This window comes from Dipodomys spectabilis, unplaced genomic scaffold (genome assembly GCF_019054845.1).
Source record: "Dipodomys spectabilis isolate Male_0828 unplaced genomic scaffold, ASM1905484v1 ptg000039l, whole genome shotgun sequence".
Lineage (NCBI taxonomy): Eukaryota > Metazoa > Chordata > Mammalia > Rodentia > Heteromyidae > Dipodomys > Dipodomys spectabilis.
The window spans coordinates 8,711,625-8,733,423 of NW_024870716.1; the positions used below are offsets into that span (position 1 = coordinate 8,711,625).

Below are 21,799 nucleotides of genomic sequence, written 5' to 3' on the forward strand. Positions count from 1 at the left end.
ATCCATACCAGATAGATAAACACAGGAGGAAAAAAGAAAAACTTAGGAAAGTAGAAAAATGACAGGAAGTACAATACAGCTCTCTATAATAACAATAAACATTAATGACTCAATTAATGAATCAAAAGAAAAAGAACTGAAGATTGGATCAGAAAACAAGGTCCATCCCTTTGCAGTCTTGATTCAAGAGACTCACCTCACACCCAAAGAAAAAGGCAAACTCCGAGTGAAAAGATGAAGAATATCTACCATGCAAATGCTCTCAGCACGAACACAGGAGTTACCATTCTGATATATGATAAAATAAACTTTACATTAAAATCATTACAAAAAGACAAAGAAGGTCACTACATATTAATACAGGGAACAATCCAAGAAAAGAATATCACCATTGTCAATTTATACTCTCCAAACATCAGTGCACCCAAATATGTTAAGCAAATACTGTCAGACTTACAGGAAATGATAGATGCAAATACAATAATATTAGGAGACTTTAATACTCCATGCTTACCAAAGAACAGGTCTAACAACCAAAGAACTGGCAAAGACATTTCCAAATTAAGTGATGCCATATCTCAAGTGGACTTAATTGACATATACTGAGTTTTCCACCCAACAACAACCCAATACACACTCTTCTAGTAGCCCATGGAACTTTTTTCCAAAATAGATCATATCTTAGTTCATACAAGGAATTTAAGCAAATACAAGAGGATCAACATAATCCCCTGTACTCTATCAGACTATAGGGGAATCAAGCTATTTCTCAATAACAAAGCATACAGTAGAAAATACACAAATACATTGAAATTAAACAGCACACTTCTTAGCAACACCTGGGTCACGGAAGTTATCAAAGAAGAAATTAAAAAGTTCCTACAGTTCAATGAAAATGAATATACATCACAAAGCAACCTATGGGATACAGCAAAAGCAGTCCTACGGGACAAATTTATTGCTCTCAGTGCACACATCAAGAAAACAGAGACAGACCAAGTAAACAATCTCATGATGCAACTAAAACTAGTAGAGAAACAATAAAAAGTTGAACTAAAGTTGCTAGATGGAGCGAGATAACCAAAATAAGAGCTGAAATTAATGAAATGGAAACTAAGACTACTATAAATAAAATTAGTAAAACAAAAAGCTGGTCTTTTTTTAAAAATATCAACAAAATTGACGGACCTCTGGCAAACTAAAAAAGGAGAGAGGAGACCCAAATCAATAAGATCAGGGATGCCACAGGAAAAATTACAACAAACATCCAAGACATCCAAGATCCAGGGATGCCACAGGAAAAATTACAACAAACATCCAAGACATCCAAACAATTATAAAGAACTATTTCCAGACTCTACTCACTAAGGAAGGAAAACCTAGGAGAAATGGATGAATTTCTAGAGAAATACAAATTGCCCACACTGAACCAAGAAGAAGTAAATCAATTAAATAAGCCAATAACCTACAATGAGATAGAGGAAGCAATCAGAAGTCTTCCAACAAGGAAAAGCCCAGGACCAGATGGATTCACTATGGAATTCTCTAAGACCTTTAAAGAGGAACTAATACCCATACTCCTCAAACTCTTCCAAGAAATAGAAATAGAAGGAGCAATCCCAAACTCATTCTATGAAGCGAATATCACACTCATCCCCAAACCAGGCAAAGACCCAACAAAAAAAGACAACTACAAATAAGTCTCTTTGATGAACACAGATGCAGAGCAGTCGCCTTTCTGTACACCAACAATGTACAAGCAGAAAAGGAAATCAAGGAAACAACCCCATTCATAATAACCTCAAAAAAAAAGTACCTAGGAATTAACCTAACCAAAGATGTAAAGGATCTATTTCACAAAAACTATATAAGCCTAAAAAAAGAAATCACAGAGGACACAGGAAATGGAAAGACCTCCCATGTTCCTGGATAGGCAGAATTAATATAGTGAAAATGGCCATACTGCCAAAATTGATATATAAATTCAATGCAATGTCCATTAAAATCCCAATGACATACTTCACTGAAATAGAGAAAACAGTCCAAAAATTTATATGGAAAAACAAAAGACCTAGAATAGCCAAAGAAATTCTAGGAAAAAAAATGCAGGAGAGATCACAATACCAGATTTTAAGCTCTACTATAGAGCTATAATAACAAAGACAGCTTGATACGGGCACAAAAAGAGACCTGAAGACCAATGGATCAGATTAGAGGACCCAGAAAAAAAACGCATATATACAGACAGTTGATATTTGACAAAGACATACAGTGGAAGAAGCATAGCCTCTTCAACTACTGGGAAAACTGGACAGCTACATGCAGAAAAATGAAAATGGACCCAGCCTGTCACCATGCACTAACATCAACTCAAAATGTATTAACGACCTTAACATCAAACCTGATACTCTGAAACTACTTCAGGACAGAGTAGGAGAGACACTTGAACTTATAGGCATAGGCAGGAACTTCCTGAACAGAGTCCCAAGGTCACAACAAATTGGAGAGAGACTCCATAAATGGGACTACCTTAAAATAGTTTCTGCACAGCTAAAGAAATAGCAACCAAATTAGAAAGAAAGCCAATTAATTGGGAAAAAATATTTACCAGCAATATATCAAACAAAGGCCTGATATCCATTATATACAGGGAACTCAAGAAACTATTCCCTCCCAAAACTAACAAACCAATTACTAAATGGGCAAGGGAGCTAAACAGAGACTTCTCAGAATAAGAGATAAAAATGGCAAAGAAACACATGAGGAAATGTTCATCATCCCTGGCTGTAAAGGAAATGCAAATAAAAACAACCCTGAGATACCACCTTACCCACAGTCAGAATGGCCCACATCCTAAATTCAGCCAACGGTGAATGCTGGAGGGGATGCGGAAAAAGAGGAATTCTATTGCACTGCTGGTGGGAATGTATACTAATACAATCACTTTGGAAAGCCATCTGGAGGTACCTCAGAAAGCTAAATATAGACCTCCCCTATGACCCAGCTTTACCACTCCTAGGCATCTACCCTGAACAACAGGAACCAGGATACAAGGACACATGCACTTCCATGTTTATTGCAGCACTGTTCACAATTCCAAGATATGGAAATAACCCAGATGTCCCACTACTGACGAGTGGATACAAAAACTGTATTACCTTATACAATGGGGAATATTATGCAGCCATTAGAAAGGACAAAATAATGGCATTTGCAGAGAAATGGATGGAACTAGAGCAAATCATTTTGAGTGAGGTAAGCCAAGAGCAAAAAGACAAATGGCACATGATCTCTCTGATATATGGATGCTAAAGCCAAATGCAAGGATATATGACAAGGTAAACAAGACTGGAAAAACAAAGAATGCCATTCATCTTGTCATATCATTGCTAAAATGACTCCATGTTATTGACCACATATACGGTATGTATATGTGCACAATGTAAAGAAGCTAAAAAGAGGACACAGAATCAGTGGGAAATGTGAAAACATAAAACAGAGGGGCCCATCAGCTGCACTGGACATAGATGAAAATGAACTAAGCAGCCGGGCGCTGGTGGCTCACGCCTGTAATCCTAGCTACTCAGGAGGCTGAGATCTGAGGATCGCGGTTCAAAGCCAGCCCTGGCAGGAGAGACTGTGAGACTCCTATCTCCAATAAACCACCAGAAAACCAGAAGTGGCGCTGTAGCTCAAGTGGTAGAGCGCTCGCCTTGAGCTGAAGAGCTGAGGGACAGCGCCCAGGCCCAGAGTTCAAGCCCCACGACCGACAAAAAAAAAAAAAGAAAATGAACTAAGCAACCCAAAGACAGCGATGTGAAGGGAGGAATGAGAGGGAAAGAGGGAACAGACTATACTAAGCAAAAGGAAAGAAATGCAAAAATCACCTGATGTGGAAGAAATACTTGTATTGTCAAAGCTCATAGAATTCACAAACTTTGTAGACCACAATAATGACAATTTGCCTTAAAATGTGTTTGTGACTTTAAGGATCACTATTCCACAATACTGTGAAAGTTATATATCACCTAATCTCAATTGAAAATAAAAGTGAGAGAAGGGGTAGCTTAGAGTGATGGATGATAATGTTACCAGACACTTTGTATTCATATACGATTTTGTAGAATGGGAACTTCTTTGTACAACCATAAAAGATAATAAATTTTTTTAAATTGGGATATGTGATTGAACATCTGAACACAACATTTTTCTACATAAACTATTAATTGAAGGGTTATATAATCAGTTGTCATCTTTCAAACCCTGAAAAGAATCAGGCCATCACAATTATCCCTTAGGAGACTATGACACCACTGGGACAGTATATCATACAGAATGAATCACCATGACATCCCAACTAGTCAGTACAGTGATTGTAAACATGTACAATAAAACACACTCAAGAATTTTCAACTGGGCTAGCAATAATTTTCTAAACAAATGACCATTTCCAAAGCTTTTAAAGAACCTCTCTGTTTTTGGATTCACAATCTATCACTGTACAAAGAATTAAATTTTGATTAAAAAGAAATTATTAACTTCGATCTATCTTCTAATTTGATTTTATCTGTAGAAATTTGAAACTTTTCTTTTTCTTTCTTGCTATTGTTTCTAACATATATTTATAAGATTATTTTTTTGTTGCTTTGTATGTCCCTCCCCCATGGTATAACCCGTTTTCACTGTATTTGATGTTGGTATAATTTGGAGAGGGAAAGGGAAAAAACAAATTGTTTAAACAGGGATATAGGTGGACCCATTGCAACAATGAGATGTACAAGACTTTATGTCGAAAAATGAACTTTACAACTTTGGTGCGTGGGGCAGGGACAAGAGGGACTGGGGGCAGGAGATGGGAAGGGCTGGGAAGGGGAAACAAAGGAGGAGGCAACAATGCTTACTAAGAAATGTACTCATTACCTTGCTCATGTAATTGTAACCCTTCTGTACAGTATTTTCACAATTAAAAAAAAAGAAATTTGAAACTTACAATTTTCAAGTTTGTAAAATGAGATGAGAGAATATACCCTAACAATATAATGATAGATAAGAACTAGTGATTCCAAGGTACCTGCTCATTTTGGGTTTTTTCATATGGAGCTTCCCAAGGACTTGGTGCTACTCCGGGAGTACACGTCTGCCTTGGACTATGTCTGTTAGAAGACAACTCTGCACAAAAAGATGATGAGGGGTAACTGTAGTTTTCTGTTCTATGGAACTGAGGTTCAAACACACTGTATGTCATGTGCTGCGACAACTGTAGAAAAAATGGTTTAAAAATCATTTAAAATACATAAACTGAAAAACTTAAAATAGCAGAACTAAACTGAAAGAAAAGCATAGGTTTATAAGAGTCCAAGGAAAGTTAAGACATCAGTAATGGTAGAATTTGCTAATATGAGACTGGTAATTAAGTAAGATTTTCTTTTAGCAATCCTTTCCCCCTGCCTTTCCCATCTTTCTCCTCTACCCTCAGGCATGCCTGCTATACGTCATCCTTTGTTATAAGAAATTATTATCTCTGGGCACCAGTGGTTCAGGCCTGTAATCCTAGCTACTCAGGAGGCTGAGCTCCGAGGATTGCAGTTCAAAGCCATCCCAAGCAGGAAAGTCCATGAGACTCTTCACTCCAATTGACCACCAGAAAACCAGAAGTGGCACTGTGGCTTAAGTGGTAGAGCACTTGCCTTGAGCTGAAGATCTGAGGTACAAGCCCCATGACCCCCCCCCCAAAAAAAAATGATTGTCATTAACTCATAATTCAATTGACAATATTTTTAAGGGATTATTGTCACTGCCATCACCTTCCTTATTTAGTTTAACTCTAGCAATTCAAGGGTAGGAGTCAATAATAGACACTGGAAATTAAACAAAATTTCCAACTTTATTCTTAATGTACACATTTTCTAATTGGTTAAAATTTTATTTGCTTAAAACAATTGTAGCTTGGGTAGTGGCTCACACCTGTAATCCTAGCTACATAGGTGAGAGTATCACAGTTTGAGGCCAGCCCAGGAAAAAAGTTTACAAGACCCATCTAAACTAATAAAACCCTGGGCATAGTGGCACATACCTGTCATCTCAGATATATGGGAACCTCAAACAGAAGGATTGCAGCTCAGGCTGGCCCAGCCAAAAAACAAGAATTAATTTCTATTCAAAAATTTAAAAAAGCAAAAATGGCTAGAAATATGCTCTGATGGCTGACTGCCTGGCAAGCAAAAGGCCCTGATCAAACTTCCGTTCTGCCTAGGAAAAAACAGAAAAGACTGTAAAAGTTTCTTTCCAAAGGGTAAAACTAATTTTTCCCAATGCTGAAAAATTTAGGTCATTCATTGACATACCACAATTGTTAAAACAACTTGCAATTAAAATTTTAAAACTTACCTGAACTGAGTCATATTTTTTCTTGCTACCCAGTTCCTGAGAGTGTATACTAAGGGAAAGAAAACTTTAAGGTTACAACTATAAGTATAATAAAATTCATCTTTATTTACCTAAAATGCATAGTGTTCTACTCCAGCACACAAAACAGTAAATCCTTCCAGGATCATAACATTATCGAGCTTTCATAAAAATCATATTACTATGAGAATAATCACTTTATCATAAGGAAAATAAAGTATGTATACAAAATGCCTAGGTCCTTTGGTAAAGGTCCTAATTCTTCTATAATATAAGACAAACAAAAAGTGAAGCTTAAAGGTAAACCCTTAGTACATTTTTTTTTTCGATGAACAAGTTAAAGTCAGGTTAGTGGGGGCTCACACGTGTAATCTTAGCTACTCCTGGTTTGAGGCCAGCCCAGGCAGAAAAATCTTTGAGAATTCATCTCCAAAATAACCAGAAAACAAAGCAGGACTGGAGGCATGGCTAAATTAGTAGAGTACCAGCTGATCAGGCATGAGACTCTGAGTTCAATCCTTGGTACTGCCTCCCATCCTCCAAAAAAGTTGATAATAACCAGTTTAAATACCTAACAATGTAAGCCACTCACTCAGCCAAAACTCACTTGTCTTCTGTATCATCAAGGCAGAGTTTAGAAGGTGTACAATTAGGTGACATTGGAAGTTCTAAATCATGCTTTCTTAGAGGGATTTTTATGTCTCTATTCATATTCACGTGGACTGGTTTCTTCACAGTCTCTGTAAGTAAAAAAAGTTAAAAAAAATTCAAAAATTAGAATGAAATGCTTTAAAGTTTTTACATTAATATATCATCTTCATTAGATAAATGTGCACCTGAAATCTTTTACAAAAACACATATGCTATACCACAGTGATGCTGCATGTATGACTGTCACACATCATTGAAAACATCTTTGTCTTTGTCACCTTACCTAACCTCAAGAACTGAAAGCCTATCCTGTTCCCTCAAGTACACTGGATTTTGTGATATATATTCTCATAGCCCTTTTCTGGTGTAGCTTGTTTGTACTTTATCATACCTGATGAGCTTTAGCTCGGTAAATTTTAAACTTTTTACTAGCCTTGTCTCTATATAGATAAGCTAAAATGCTCTCATGCCAAATGTTTTTCTCTGTTCTGTATTCAAACTTTCTTTTCCTGAGAAATGTTTTTTTGTAACCAGTCTAACTATGGTTCTAAAGGAGACTTTCTGTCAGCCTATAAAATTTTGGTTTGGAGGTAGCCATTTGATGAAAGAGAAACCAATAATAGAATGCTTACCACTGATTATAAGTGAAATGGTTTCACTACTGAAACTAGATATCCAATACTAAAAGAGAATATCTTTCTAGCGGAATTAAAAATCTTAAATCCAGAGAACCTATCTGCAGTCTTCTTCTGGTGGCACACTTAAGAGGTAAGCAATATTAATTTCTCAAGACAAGATTTTAAACCCTAATGATGAAAACAATGAGAGAATAAAGCTACTCTTTTTAAAAGAATCTTAGTAACATTCAAATTCCTGATTAAAGTTATCCCTGAGACCCACCACTGCACTATCACTCTTCCTTTAAATTAAATGAGTAACTGTATTTCTGCTTTTGATTTCAGTCATTAGCAGCTATGAGTCCCGATAAAGTACTACTATTTTGTTCTCAGTACCCAAATACAATTCTTATCATATGTAGTCAATGAATGTGTTGTATAACTGGATCAACATATGGATGAAAAGAACATGAGGGTAGTATCCCTAAAATGATACCTTGGCATTTGAAAAACCTGTTGGAAGCAAGAATATCACTTTTAGTTTCCATTGTTCTCTCCAAAGCAAATCACATAACTTAGAAAAAATTTTGAGAAAGGATATTAAGGAGATACTACTATAGTGATCAATTTCTCTCCTGATGGTTTATTTTTAAGCTATCACTTTTGTACTTCTTTTAAAAATTCAATATTAGATACAAGTTTTCTTAAGAGAGGGAAAGGATATTCTAATATTCTTTTTAATTAACCAAAGTATAGGACAAAATGAATTTTATTTTGAGACAGAAGACGACTGCAGATAACACTTTAAAAATATATAAGCCACAGTCTGGTAACTCATACCTGTAATCCTAGGTACTCAGGAGATGGGGTTCTAAAGATCACGATTCAAAGCCAGCCCAGGCAGAAAAGTCCATGGGACTCTTATCTCCAATAAACTACTTAGAAAATACCAAAAGTGGTGCTGCAGCTCAAAGGTAGAGTGCTAACCTTGAGTACAAAGAGGCTCAGGGACAGCACCCAGGCCCTGAGTTCAAGCCCCAGGACCCACCAAAAAAAAAAAGAATGTGTAAGAAGAAGTTCAAGTTGTAAGATAGGAAAACAATCATTGAGATAAAAGTCTTTTCAAGCCAGCTGCTGGCAGCTCACGACTGTAATCCTAGCTACTCAGGAGGCTGAAATCTGAGGATCATGGTTCAAAGCCAGCCCAGGCAGGAAAGTCTGTGAGACTCTTATCTGCAGCAAACCATTCAGAAAACAAGAAGTGGCACTGTGGCTCAAGTGGTAGAATGCTAGCCTTGAGCTGAAGAGCTGAGGGACAGTGCTCAGGCCCAAAGTTCAAGACCCACGACCAACAGAAAAAAAAAAATCTTTTCAGATATACCTTCTAAACAAATTTCTTAAATAGTATAAACACATTTATTTTTCTCTGCTGTCAAGCTACACTTGGATGATTTAGCATCTTAGAAATTAAACGACATCTAATAAATTAATTTTAAATAATATGTACACAGCTTAAAAATAAAATAAATGGATTAAAAAACAATTTTTTTGTCAGTCATGGGGCTTGACCTCTAAAAAAAATATTTTAAGCAAATATAATTGAGCTAATTAAGGGCTAAGTTTTTAACTTAATTTTCCACAGCTTTGAGATCTAAAATTTCAAACTAATTAGAAAGATATGTTATTACAAATCAAGCTCAAAATAAAATGCTATGGACTTACCAGGTATCTTCTTCTTGCATGATATCTGATTTACCATGTAGAGGTTCAGAAGATCTAAACTGACAGTAGAATTTTTGGCAGGAGGCAAAACTCCCAGTAATTTCATTTTTGATTTTAACCTGTTCCTCTCAAAATATTCCTAAAATATTTAAAAATTAAAATTAATGTACATCAAGTGGTTTAAGGCAGAATCACAAATAACAAAAAATTATTGACTTATTCATATTTTTGTGACAGCATGTTACATACAAATTTAAATCAATCAATGCTACTTTTTAGCTTGCTTATTACTCTTAAAATTCCTATCTTTTATAATCTTTCTGTTAAAATTAACCTTTAAAATATAACTTTAAATAGCTATTACTTACACATCAAAAATTTGAAATTATCTGTATGTACAAAGTTAAAAAGACATTCAGTAACAAAATAAGAAATCTTGTAAGATAAAAACTTGCTTTTCTGAAAAGCATGCCTCCCTAGTGATACACAAAACCTTAAAGATCTGCCCAGCATAGTGCTATTAACAGTCAACTGAAATGAGAAAAAAAGCATTGTGTAAGAATGAATCTGTAACTAGTGCCAACTTAGTTTGCTTTGCCAACTCTCCTAACTGCTAGTTCTTTTAAACCACACCTGTTCAAAATTATCACCCTACATCCAGTTTGTGTTTTCTTGTTTTAGCTATAATTGTTACTCTTTATCTTCATTGGTTTCCTTTTGTCAGATTATACCCTTCATTTACAAAATTCAGAAGCCTTTATTTAGCTTTTATTTATTGAGCAACTATGATAGTGTTTGACACTGTAAAAAAATCATCTTAGAAAACCTTGCTGTCCATGGGGCTGGGAAGGTGGCTCAGTGGTAGAGCGCTTGCCTTGCATGCCTGAGACCCTGGGTTTGATTCCTCAGCACCACATAAGCAAAAAGAAAAAAGCCAGAAGTGGCACTGTGGTTCAAGTGGTAGAGCACTAGCCTTGAGCTCAAGAGCTGAGGGATAGCACCCAGGCCCAGAGTTTAGGCCCCAAGACCGGACCCCCCCAAAAAAAGAAAAGAAAATCTTGCTGTCCCTATAATACAATGGTATAAGCTAGCTCATATACGTAGGTTATCAAAAGTAAGAAGAATTTGAGATAGCAAAAGATTTAGTGCCAAAAGGTCACATTTCCAAATGGTTATATAGCATATTTTCAGTAAGTAAAGGCTATTTTTTTGTGTGTGTGTCAGTCCTAGGGCTTAAACTCAGGCCTGGGCACTGTTGTCCCTGTTTCTTTTGCTCAAGGATAGAGCTCTACAACTTGAGCCATAGCTCCAATCCTGGCTTTTTTTTTTTTTTTTCAATTCACTGGAGATAAGACGTTCACTGACTTCCTTCTAGGGCTGGCTTTGAACAGCCATCCTCAAATCTCCAATTAACCACCAAAAACATGGAAATGGTATGCTGTGGCTCAAGTGGTAAAGATCTAGACTTGAGAAAAAAAAGCTCAGGGACAGTACCCCGGCCCTAAATTAAAGCCCCTGGACACAGACACATACACACACACACAGACACACACAAAGATCACACCATATATGCATGTTTCAGCAATAAAGTAACAGGAACTTTAGGATGCAAATACTGAAACAATGTTAGTTCATATAATGATGGTACCATAGAATTTAAATGTTCTTTCTGACCTCAGGACCAATGGAATAGAATTGAAAACCCAGAAATGAACCTACAGACCTATAGCCATCTAATCTTCGATAAGGGAGCTAAAAAAATAGAATGGAAGAAAGACAGCCTCTTCAGTAAATGGTGCTGGCAAAATTGGTTAACTACTTGTAGAAAACTAAAGCTAGATCCTTATCTATCACCCTGCACCAGAATCAACTCCAAATGGATCAAAGACCTAGGAGTCAAAGCAGACACTCTGAAAACATTACAGGGTGGAATAGGAGAAACCCTAGGTCTCCTTGTCGCAGACTGAAATTTTCTTAATAGAGACCTGGAAAAACAACAAATCAAAGAAAGGTTGGACAAATAGGATTGCATGAAGTTTCAGAGCTTCTGCATGGCAAAGGACATAGCTAGCAAGATCAATAGAAAGCCCATGGATTGGGAGAAGATCTTCACTAGCCATACAACAGACAAGGGTCTCATATCTAAAATATACTTGGAACTCAAAAAATTAAACCACCCAACAACAAATCCTCAAAGAAACAACTGCTCAATAAATAAGTGGGCTAAAGACTTAAAGAGTAACTTCTCTGAAGAAGAAAGAAGGATGGCCAATAGACACATGAAGAAATGCTCAACCTCCCTAGCCATAAAAGAAATGCAAATCAAAACAACATTGAGATACCACCTCACTCCAGTTAGAATGGCAAAAATCTAGAACTCTAATAACAACAGATGCTGGAGAGGATGTGGACAGAAGGGAACCTTACTGCATTGCTGGTGGGAGTGTAAACTTGTTCAACCACTTTGGAAAGCAGTATGGAGGTTCCTCAAAAGACTTCACATAGAGCTCCCCTATGACCCAGCAATCCCACTTTTGGGCATTTACCCAAATGTTTACAAACAAGACCACACTAAAGCTACCAGCACAACTATGTTTATTGCAGCATTATTTACCATAGCTAAGATATGGAACCAACCCAGATGCCCCTCAGTAGATGAGTGGATCAAGAAAATGTGATATATATACACAATGGAATTCTATGCCTCCATCAGAAAGAATGACATTGCCCCATTTGTTAGGAAACTGGAAAGGCTTGGAAAAAATTATATTAAGTGAAGTAAGCTAAGCCCAAAGAAACATAGGTCCTATGGTTTCCCTTATTTGCAATATCTAGTATATGTATGAGTCAAGCAGAAAAGGTCAGATAATGTGATGTTAGGAAAATGAACCCTTAGATATGTATTTTAATGTTTTTTTCTTTCATGCATGTGTTTCTAACCCATTTATAAGATTATTTCTTTGTTGCTTTGTATGTCCCTCCCCCACAGTATAACCCCTGCTTTCACTATATTTGATGTCGATATAATTTGTGGAGGAGATGGGGAAAAACAAGTTGTTTAAGGATACAGGTGGACCTGTTGCAACAATGAGAAGTACAAGGTCATGTCGAAAACGAGCTTTACAACGTTGGTGCGGGTGGGGGGGGAAGGGGGGGAGGATTGGGTGGGGCATAGTAGGGGGGAGGTAGGGAAGGGATGTGAAGGGTAAACAAAGGAGGAGGCTGCAATGCTTGATAAGAAATGTACGCATTATCCTACCCATGTAATTGTAACCCCTCGAGGTACAGTATGTTCACAAAAAAAAATAAAAAAATTAAAAAAAAAAAAAAAAGGATACGGTTGGGCCTGTTGCAACAATGAGAAATAAAAGTTGTCATGTCGAAAAACGAAAACGAACTTTACAACTTTAGTGCGGGGGGTGGGGGGGAGGATTGGGTGGGGGGTGGGAGGAAAGCTGAGAAGGGATGTTAAGCGTAAACAAAGGAGGAGGCTGCAATGCTTGATAAGAAATGTACTCATTATCTTGCCCATGTAATTGTAATCCCTCTGTATAGTATGTTCACAAAAAATTAAAATTAAAAAAAGAATTTAAATGTTCTTTCTAAAGGCATTGTATTTTGGGATGGATAAAATAACATTGAGGACAACAGTAACACAGTTACAATAAGTGTGGTGGGGATGGTATAACATCAGGAAGAACATGTAAATTACAAGTTGGGCATGGTAGGCAAAAAAAATGGAAGAAAGACAGAAAAGGTTTCTTGAGAAGTAATTTCTAAAATTTGGACAGTGAATCAGAGTTAGCAAGAGAGAAGACAGAGACATATGTTTCCAAGAATAAGTAAGAACAATTGAAACACTGTCAATTGAAAGACTGCCTGTAAGGGAATAAGCCTTTATTCCAGAGAACACTACAAAGGAGGCTTGTCCGCCATACTCTAGTTATCAAGTTGGCTTCTAAACTTGGCATTCCTAGCAAGGGCAAAGGACTATGCTTAACAAAGAGTAAGGTTCAGTTTTTTTCCGAACCAGGAAGATAAAGAATTTGTATTAGCTTTGTGTCAGTGGCTCATGCCTGTAATCCTAGCTACTCAGGATGTGTCTGAGGATCGTGGTTCAAAGCCAGTCCGGGCAGGAAAGTCTGTGAGACTCCAGTAAACCACTCAGAAAACTGGTAGTGGCGCTGTGGCTACTTGAGCTCGCCTTTAGCTGAAGAGCTGAGGGACAGCGTCCAGGCCCAGAGTTCAAGCCCAAGACTGACCAAAAAAACCCAAAAAACAAAAAACAATTTGTATTTCTTTATTTTCTTTTTGTTTTGTTTTTTGGGTCCGGTTGTGGGGCCTGAACTCTGGGCCTGGACGCTGTCCCTCAGCTCTTCAGCTCAAGGCTAGCGCTCTACCACTTGAGCCACAGTGCTACTTTCGGCTTTTTTCTTTTTGCTTATGTGATGCAGGGGATTTGAACCCAGGGCCTCATGCATGCAAGGTAAGCACTCTACCACTGAGCCACCATCCCAGCCCACAATTTGTATTTGTATTTAGAGTAATTACTTTTCTGTTCATCTAAAATAAATCTTAATATTTAAGCTATTTAAAATTACTAGATTCAAGCCCCAAAGTTTTCTTATCTTTAATATCTACTTGGGTGTTCAATAAGGATGGCATTTGCTCTGTACAAATAAGGATTAGGCTAAAATTTTCTTGGCAATGACTGAGAAAGATTTCTTTGTTAAATAGGTCAAGTTATTAAATACATAATATAGAAAAACTCTGAATAACAGCCTGCAATATATTTTACAAAGGTGATATTCTATGTAAAAACAAAAGTCCTAACTGATACAAACATAATATTCCTTTTGGAAGGGGATGTACTTAGAATATTAAATGGAATCTAAGTAAAGAACGTTGAAGTATAGAATACAAAGTAGTTGTATTAGACCTGACTAGAAGGAATAGCCTTCTAACTAAATAGCATGGATAAAACACAGTGTCTGCTCCCAGACTAGAACTAAGAGCCAAAGCAAATGCTTAGCACATTCTCAACGAAGCCTTGCAGCAGCACCACAGACCACCAGAACAGAGACTCGGGCAACCGGATGAAGAAGACATGACACTGCTCTCCCAGCAGTGTAACATCATCACAGGAACAGGTTTTCTGGACAGCTGACTACTGTTAGAAAGAGCTTGATATTTTTTTGTCAAGTCTCCCTTACTGGAGAAAACTTTCAGAAAAAAAAATCAAGTTTTAATTTGCACATACTATTAAAAAGAGACAGCAACCAGAAAGACAGAGAAGTAAAATCTGAAGAATTATGTCAAAACATGAGAGGAGTTTATTTCAAAATTTGAAAGGAATGGCAGACTATGCAGGAGATTAAAGTAAGCAGAATTATCAAAAGGCTCACAGTACATCTGAGAAATCAATGTTTGTTTTCATAATTACTTCTCCTTTTCTTTAAATTTCACTACTTTTTATTATATTGATATACCATTTTAATATTTTTCCTTTTTCTTATTTTCTGCTTTAGTACTATTTTTTTTTGTCAGTCATAGGGCTTGTACCTGGGCCTGGACACTGTCCCTCAGTTCTTCAGCTCAAGGCTAGTGCTATACCACTTGAGCCACAGCACCATTTCTGGCTTTTTCTGCTTATGTGGTGCTGAGGAATCAAATCCAGTGCCTCATGCATGTGAGGCAAGCACTCTACCACTGGGCTACCTTCCCAGCCCTGTTTTAGTAACTTTTTTTTTTGTCGGTCATGGGGCTTGAACTCTGGGCTTGGACACTGTCCCTCAGCATTTTACCTCAAGGCGAATGCTCTACCACTTGAGCCACAGTGCCACTTCCGGTTTTCGAGTGGTTTATTGGAGATAAGAGTCTCCTGGACTTTCCTGCCCAAGCTGGCTTTGAACCACAATCCTCAGATCTCAGCTGCCTGAGTAGCTAGGATTACAGGCGTGCGCCACCAGCACCCGGCCTGTTTTAGTACTTTTTATAAAAAGAATCTTTCTCAGGGTCTTCTGTGAGTTGCTTCTTTTGCTCAGCATTACCTACTTAAAAGTGATACATACTTCCTACATATAATTAAAACCTTCTTACTGCTCTATTATTACTCAGATAGAACATCTTCTGTTGAATTAATTTTACCACTAATGGAAATTTGGCTTGTTTTCTTCCTTTCCTCCTCCCGCCCCATGAACAACTTCTTTCCCCTTTCACTTAGTATTTTGGCAATAACAGTGATTCAACCTTATCCATATCTCCAAGTACATAAATACAAGTTTCTCTCAGGTATGTACTGCTCAGGGGCTATGCACACATGAATATATTATGCAGTCAGACAAATGGGAAAACCAAGTGGGAGTAGGATCTGGGAAATGAGAGCATTACAGTACTCTAGGCAACTGAAATTACAGTGCTAATTCTATGGATAGTGAAATATCATCAGTTATCATCTTGACACTAGCAAGATAGTAAGATTCAAGAATTGTTCCTAAGTTTACACCTGAGCAAAGTGGAGAGTTTATCAATGTACCTGTAAGGATGGAGAAGACTAAAGGAAGATAATCTTTCAACTGTACTTAGATAGAATTACTATAAATGATTAAAAATGTTTCAGAAGGTGATTATTGCATACAACTGACATAATAAAAATAGATTTTTCCCTACCTTTTGCTTTCTCCTGTCCTGCTTGATCAGAACCCTGCTCCTAGAAAGGAAGTGAGGACAAAATACACAATTATCAAAGAAATGTCTTTAAAATGATTGTCATCTCAGTTAAATACAGATCTGAAATTAAAACCCCAAAACAAAGTGATCATAGTACTATTTTCCAAAAGGAAAACATGAAAATGATCTTCCAAGTATTTTTAGTATATATTTCACAAATTTTTCTAAGGAATTCTAATTTTAAAAACACTATATTTATGTTCACAAAAAAATAAAATTAAATTAAAAAAATAAAAATAAATTAAAAAAACACTATATCTAAATAACTAAGGGCTGGAGATGTAGTTCAGTAGTAGAGCACTTACGTAGTAAGTACAATCCTTGGTTCACAAAATCTTCTATTTTAAGCCAATTCAAGTGGCTAAAACAGAATACCATAAATCAGGTAATTGATATTGGGCACGGAAAACTACCTGAAAGTATATCACTTTGGCATGCTCAGTATTTTGAATTTTACAGGCCTGAAAAGCATTTTCTCTCTGACCTTCTCTTGCATTCTTTTCTTTTCTTTTTCTTTTTTTTGGGGGGTAGGGAGGGTGGTCCGGTCGTATGGCCTAATCTCTGGGCCTGGGCGCTGTCCCTCAGCTCTTCAGCTCAAGGCTAGCACTCTACCACTTGAGCCACAGCACCACTTCCGGCTTTTTCTTTTTGTTTATGTGGTGCTGAGGAATCCAACCCAGGGCCTCATGCATTCTTGCATTCTTTTCTATGGCTCCCCCCCAAACCGGGTAAGAGAAACTGGAACTTCTCTTCCCCATGGCAGATGACAGAAACTCAAGTCAGCTACAAAACCCAGAAATGTAATTTTGATATCCTCCTCCCATCTCACTATATAAGAACTAGTCACAAAAAGGAAAAAAGAAAAGCAGTGCATATTTGATCTACATTATCTGATAGTAGATGATGAAATCCTTCTTATAGAAGTCTTGTCCCATAGCCAAGAAGAAAGAATGGCCCACAAAGGCCAAGAATCCCCAAATAGAAGTCTTTCTGGGTTTACCCTCTCAGTCTATTACCACTAGGTAATACCATTTCTATATGGATGCCCATTCTTTATCAAATCTAAGTATAAAAATGAACAATCTTGTTTTTCCCCTTCCCCTCCACAAATTATACCGACATCAAATCCAGTGAAAGCAGGGGTTATACTGTGGGGGAGGGACATACAAAGCAACAAAGAAATAAATAAGGATACAGGTGGACCCGTTGCAACAATGAGAAGTACAAGTTGTCATGTCGAAAATGAACTTTACAACTTTGGTGGGGGGGGGGGGGGAGGGATTGTATGGGGGGGCGGGGGGAGGTTGGGAAGGGATGGGAAGGGGAAACAAAGGAGGAGGCTACAATGCTTGATAAGAAATGTACTCATTATCTTGTCCATCTAATTGTAACCCCTCTGTACAGTATGTTCACAATAAAAAATTTTTAAAAAATGAACAATCTTTCCTGCATCTTTAGGTATTCATTTCTGAGGGATTTTGTGTCACATAAAATTGTCTTTTTATTAAGAATTGCTTATTAAAGATGACATGATGGGTACACTGACAACAGAAATTTACTTGTCATAGTTCTGGAGGCTATGAAGTCTAAAATCAAGGTACCAGCTGACTCAATGTCTGGTCAGGGCCTTGTTCCTTGGTCACTGATAATGATTTCTCACTATATCCTTACCTGGTAAAGGCTTAGCTACTTCCCTGGATATCTTTTTACAAGAGTACCAGTCAGAGTCAAGAATACTCTCAAATATCCCCACCAACTAGTATCTTCACCTCAGGGGTTAGTACTTCAACTTATGAATTTTGGGGACACAGACCACAGTATATTCTTTTTAAAAGCCTATCATTGTGTGTGCTTTGTACCTATGATCCATGTACCAAATAAAGCACTCAACACCAATAACAGGGTAGTATTTAGTGGTTATGAAGTGTTAGTCTATTAATAAAAGTAAAACTTTAAATAGCATTTATGACATCTAGGCTCTGATGGATCACACCTATAATCTTAGCTACTCAGGAGGCTGAGATACAAGGATCATGGTTCAAAGCTAAACTGGGTATGAAAGTCTGTGAAACTTCTCTCTCTAATTAACCACTAAAAATCGGAAGTGGGAGCTATGGCTCAAATAGAAAACCACTAGCCTGGAGCAAAAAAGCAAAAAACCCTATATTTTCTGTCCCATGAAACATCACAACTACTGCTCATATTCTAACTTTAAAAGAAAACTGGGAGAGAGCAAGGAAAGGGGTGACATTGTCCAAAAAGAAATGTACTCTTTACCTGACATGCATAACTATAACATTTCTGTATATCATCTTTTTTTTTTTTTTTTGGTCACTTGTGGGGCTTGAACTCTGAGCTTGGGTGCTATCCCTGTGCTCTTCAGCTCAAGGTGAGCACTCTACCACTTGAGCCACAGTGCTACTTCCGGTTTTCTAGTGGCTTATTGGAGATAAGAGTCTCACAGACTTTTCTGCTGGCTTTGAACTGTGATCCTCAGATCTCAGCCTCCTGAGTAGCTAGGATTACAGGCGTGAGCCACTGGTGCCCAGCCTGTATTTCATCTTTATACTAACAATGAAATTCTAAAAAGAAAAAAGTTACATTTGATGGATTCATCAAAAGCTAAGGCTAGGAAGTGGTGCTGTAGCTCAAATGGTAGAGTGCTCTCCTTGAGCTGAAGAGCTGAGGGATAGTGCCCAGGCCCAGAGTTCAAGCCTCACGACTGTCAAAAAAAAAAAAAAAAATAGTGAAAAGTTTAGAGCTGGGAAGGTAGCTCAGCGGTAGAGTGCGTGCCTTGCAAGCATGAGGCCCTGGGTTCAATTCCTCAGCACCACATAAACAGAAAAAGCCGGAAGTGGCGCTGTGGCTCCAGTGGTAGAGCGCTAGCCTTGAGCTGAAGAGCTGAGGGACAGCGCCCAAACCCAGAGTTCAGGCCCCATGACCGGCAAAAAAAAAAAAGCTAAGGCTAAGTAGGACATTGGAGATTATTCCCATTATTTTAAAACTTGCAAAACAGAAGAGAAAGCAAATTAATTTTTTCATGGTTCAGAATACCAATTATGTAAGCAGGTTCTGTGTTATTAATGTTAACAAAATTAGGTTTGTCATGTCAACATTTAAATATATTCCCATGTATCTATAAATAAATTATTTTATTTCACATTGATTTTTCATTACGTAGAATTCAGTTCTCACCAACTTTTATGCACTACGTATTGCGTATTCTTGTATTAATAAGGAAAAGTAATTAAGAACTTAAAACATCTAGTAGTGGCTAAACCATGGTGAAAATGAAAAAGGAGTATGACATATTACAAGAGTTGATTCTTTTTGTGTGTAGGTACTGTGGCCTGAAATCATGCTCTTACTTAGTATTTTTTCTCTCAATTGTGCTCTATCACACTTTCACTTCTGGCTTTTTTGTGGCCAGTTGGAAAATAAAACTACTCTCAATAACAACTGAAAACTTATTTGGCTAATTTAAACAGAAAACAATTACATAAAGAAGTAGAGTAACTGACAGACTTTCTGAGAAAGTTGAGGACCAGGGTTAGCAAATGGCAAGAACAAGGAAGTCTAAGCAGCTGCTCAAAACCATGCCACAATGGAGTTTATAAGGCCACCTCTTATGGTACTGATGAACACTGTCTACAACCGCCAGCATCATCTCGACCCTTGGATAGAAACCTCTGACATCCAGTCCTCCTGCAGCTCCTACTACTATAACAGGTGCTCTGCAGTAGTTATTTCCTGGGATTGCTAGCCTGATTTAGGACAATCACATCAAAGTCTAAGCTTAAGTCACATGCTCATTCTTTACCTATAAAACCAATTGTGAAGCAAGTGCCTGGGTTTTTTTTTTTTCACCTTCTACAGAAGGAGATGGCTTGTACCTATCAAAAAAGCTCATAAGGTAAGAAATACACATCAATGGGGTTAAAAACTCTAGGCTACTGAAGAGAATGTCTTCAAAATAACTGTTGCATAATAAAATTAAAATAAATGATCTAAAAGTCCACTATATTCCCTACCTTCCTCCCTTCTTCTCTCATTTTTCATTTATTTCTGGTTTAAAATGCAGTGTAGTAAAGAAATCTGCTTGAAAGCTAGCAGAGAAACGGCTAAACATAAGCAAAGCAAGGCAGAGTCCCTAAGACAGACTGCACCCAAGAAAACTGATGAGAGGTCACACAAAGGCCCCCCTGGCATGAACATAGACCCCACACGCGACACTCCTGGCCAGGTCCAGGCACATCGGCACACACAGCTGACAGAGGCCTCAAAAGTTCTGGTACCACATGTTCTTTTGTGTGAATAACAGAACAACCTGGTACAGAAGAGAGACATGAGAAACTTGCATTGAGTGACAAAAGCTACATTTTATATCCAGGACTGTGGGATATGCAACCATATCCAGGAAATTCAAGTCACTGGGTTTCAACATTCCTGTCCCAGGAACACAGCTTCTGTAGAGAAGCACTGAGGCATCAAGAGGGAATTGATTATCTATTAGGGGAAGTTGAGCAGACAGAGTGCAAACATGAGTGACAGGTTTTGTCTGAAACCTAAGAGAAGCATTTTTCTTTTTGCGACAGTACTAAGGTTTGAACTCAGGGCCTCACTCTCTGGCCCAACTTTTTCTGCTCAAGGCTGATGCTCTACTACTTAAGCCACACTTCCCCTACCTGCTTTTTCCAGGTTAATTGGAGATAAGATTTGTCTTATCTTGGATTTGTCTGCCTATGCTGGCTTCCAACCTGATTCTCAGATCTCAGGCTCCTTAATAGCTAGGATTAAGTGTGTCCACCTCCAAATCAATCATAAGTTCTTATGGTTTTCTTTAGACTTATACAAGAACAAGACAGCAATGATAAAAGGAGCCAGTTCTTAAATAATGTGGGAAATTGGTTCAAGCTTTATACTTGAAAAACATAAATCATACCCCAAATTTTGCAAATAATTAAAAGAAAAGTCATTTGTTAAAGTATACTATAGAAAATGCCGTAATATTCAGTATACAGCAAAGTTACCAAAATTAAACTTCAAAGAGTCTCTAACATTATTTTTTTTTTTTGGTCCGGCTGTGGAGCCTGAACTCTGGGCCTGGGTGCTGTCCCTCAGCTCTTCAGCTCAAGGCTAGCACTCTACCACTTGAGCCACAGCGCCACTTCTGGCTTTTTTCTTTTTGCTTATGTGGTGCTGAGGAATCGAACCCAGGGCTTCAGGCATGCAAGGCAAGCGCTCTACCACTGAGCCACCTTCCCAGCCCTCTAACATATTATTATATGTGTACACACTCTAAAACACAGCTGTGGTTATCACTTAGGACCAAGACTTCCACAACAGGGCCACACCTAGTTTTCAACTTCACTATGTTCTTTACTTCATAAACTCACATACCCAACCAAAGAAAAATATGACCTTTACATATTGCATTATCAAAACCTTCTAGATTATATTCAAATGACAATTCATGCAACTAATATGCACTTTATAATATAATTTTATCTAAATTTATTAAACTTGGGTAAAATGGAGAATGTGAATGAAGCTCATCTTTTTTATTTGGCAGAGCCTTCTGCTCACTCAGCTTGCTGTTTGGTTAGCATTCTACCACTTGAGCCATGTCTCCAACCCTGCATTTTGCTCATTATTTTGGAGATTAAAGTCTCAAG

At 37.6% G+C, this 21,799-nt stretch overlaps 1 protein-coding gene across 1 annotated transcript in view; it reads right to left on the reverse strand.

Annotated features, from left to right (window-relative positions):
* Positions 1–19,791, reverse strand: part of CUNH12orf40 (chromosome unknown C12orf40 homolog) — a 57,326-nt gene extending 37,535 nt beyond the window's left edge. Inside the window, exons 1-6 of the mRNA XM_042677505.1 lie at positions 19,748–19,791; positions 16,065–16,149; positions 9,396–9,534; positions 7,013–7,145; positions 6,388–6,436; positions 5,072–5,257 (exon numbers count right to left, since the gene is read on the reverse strand). Coding sequence (XP_042533439.1) covers positions 5,072–5,257; positions 6,388–6,436; positions 7,013–7,145; positions 9,396–9,534; positions 16,065–16,149; positions 19,748–19,791 — 636 coding nt within the window. The remainder of the gene's footprint in view (positions 1–5,071; positions 5,258–6,387; positions 6,437–7,012; positions 7,146–9,395; positions 9,535–16,064; positions 16,150–19,747) is intronic.
* Positions 19,792–21,799: the final 2,008 nt, after the last annotated feature.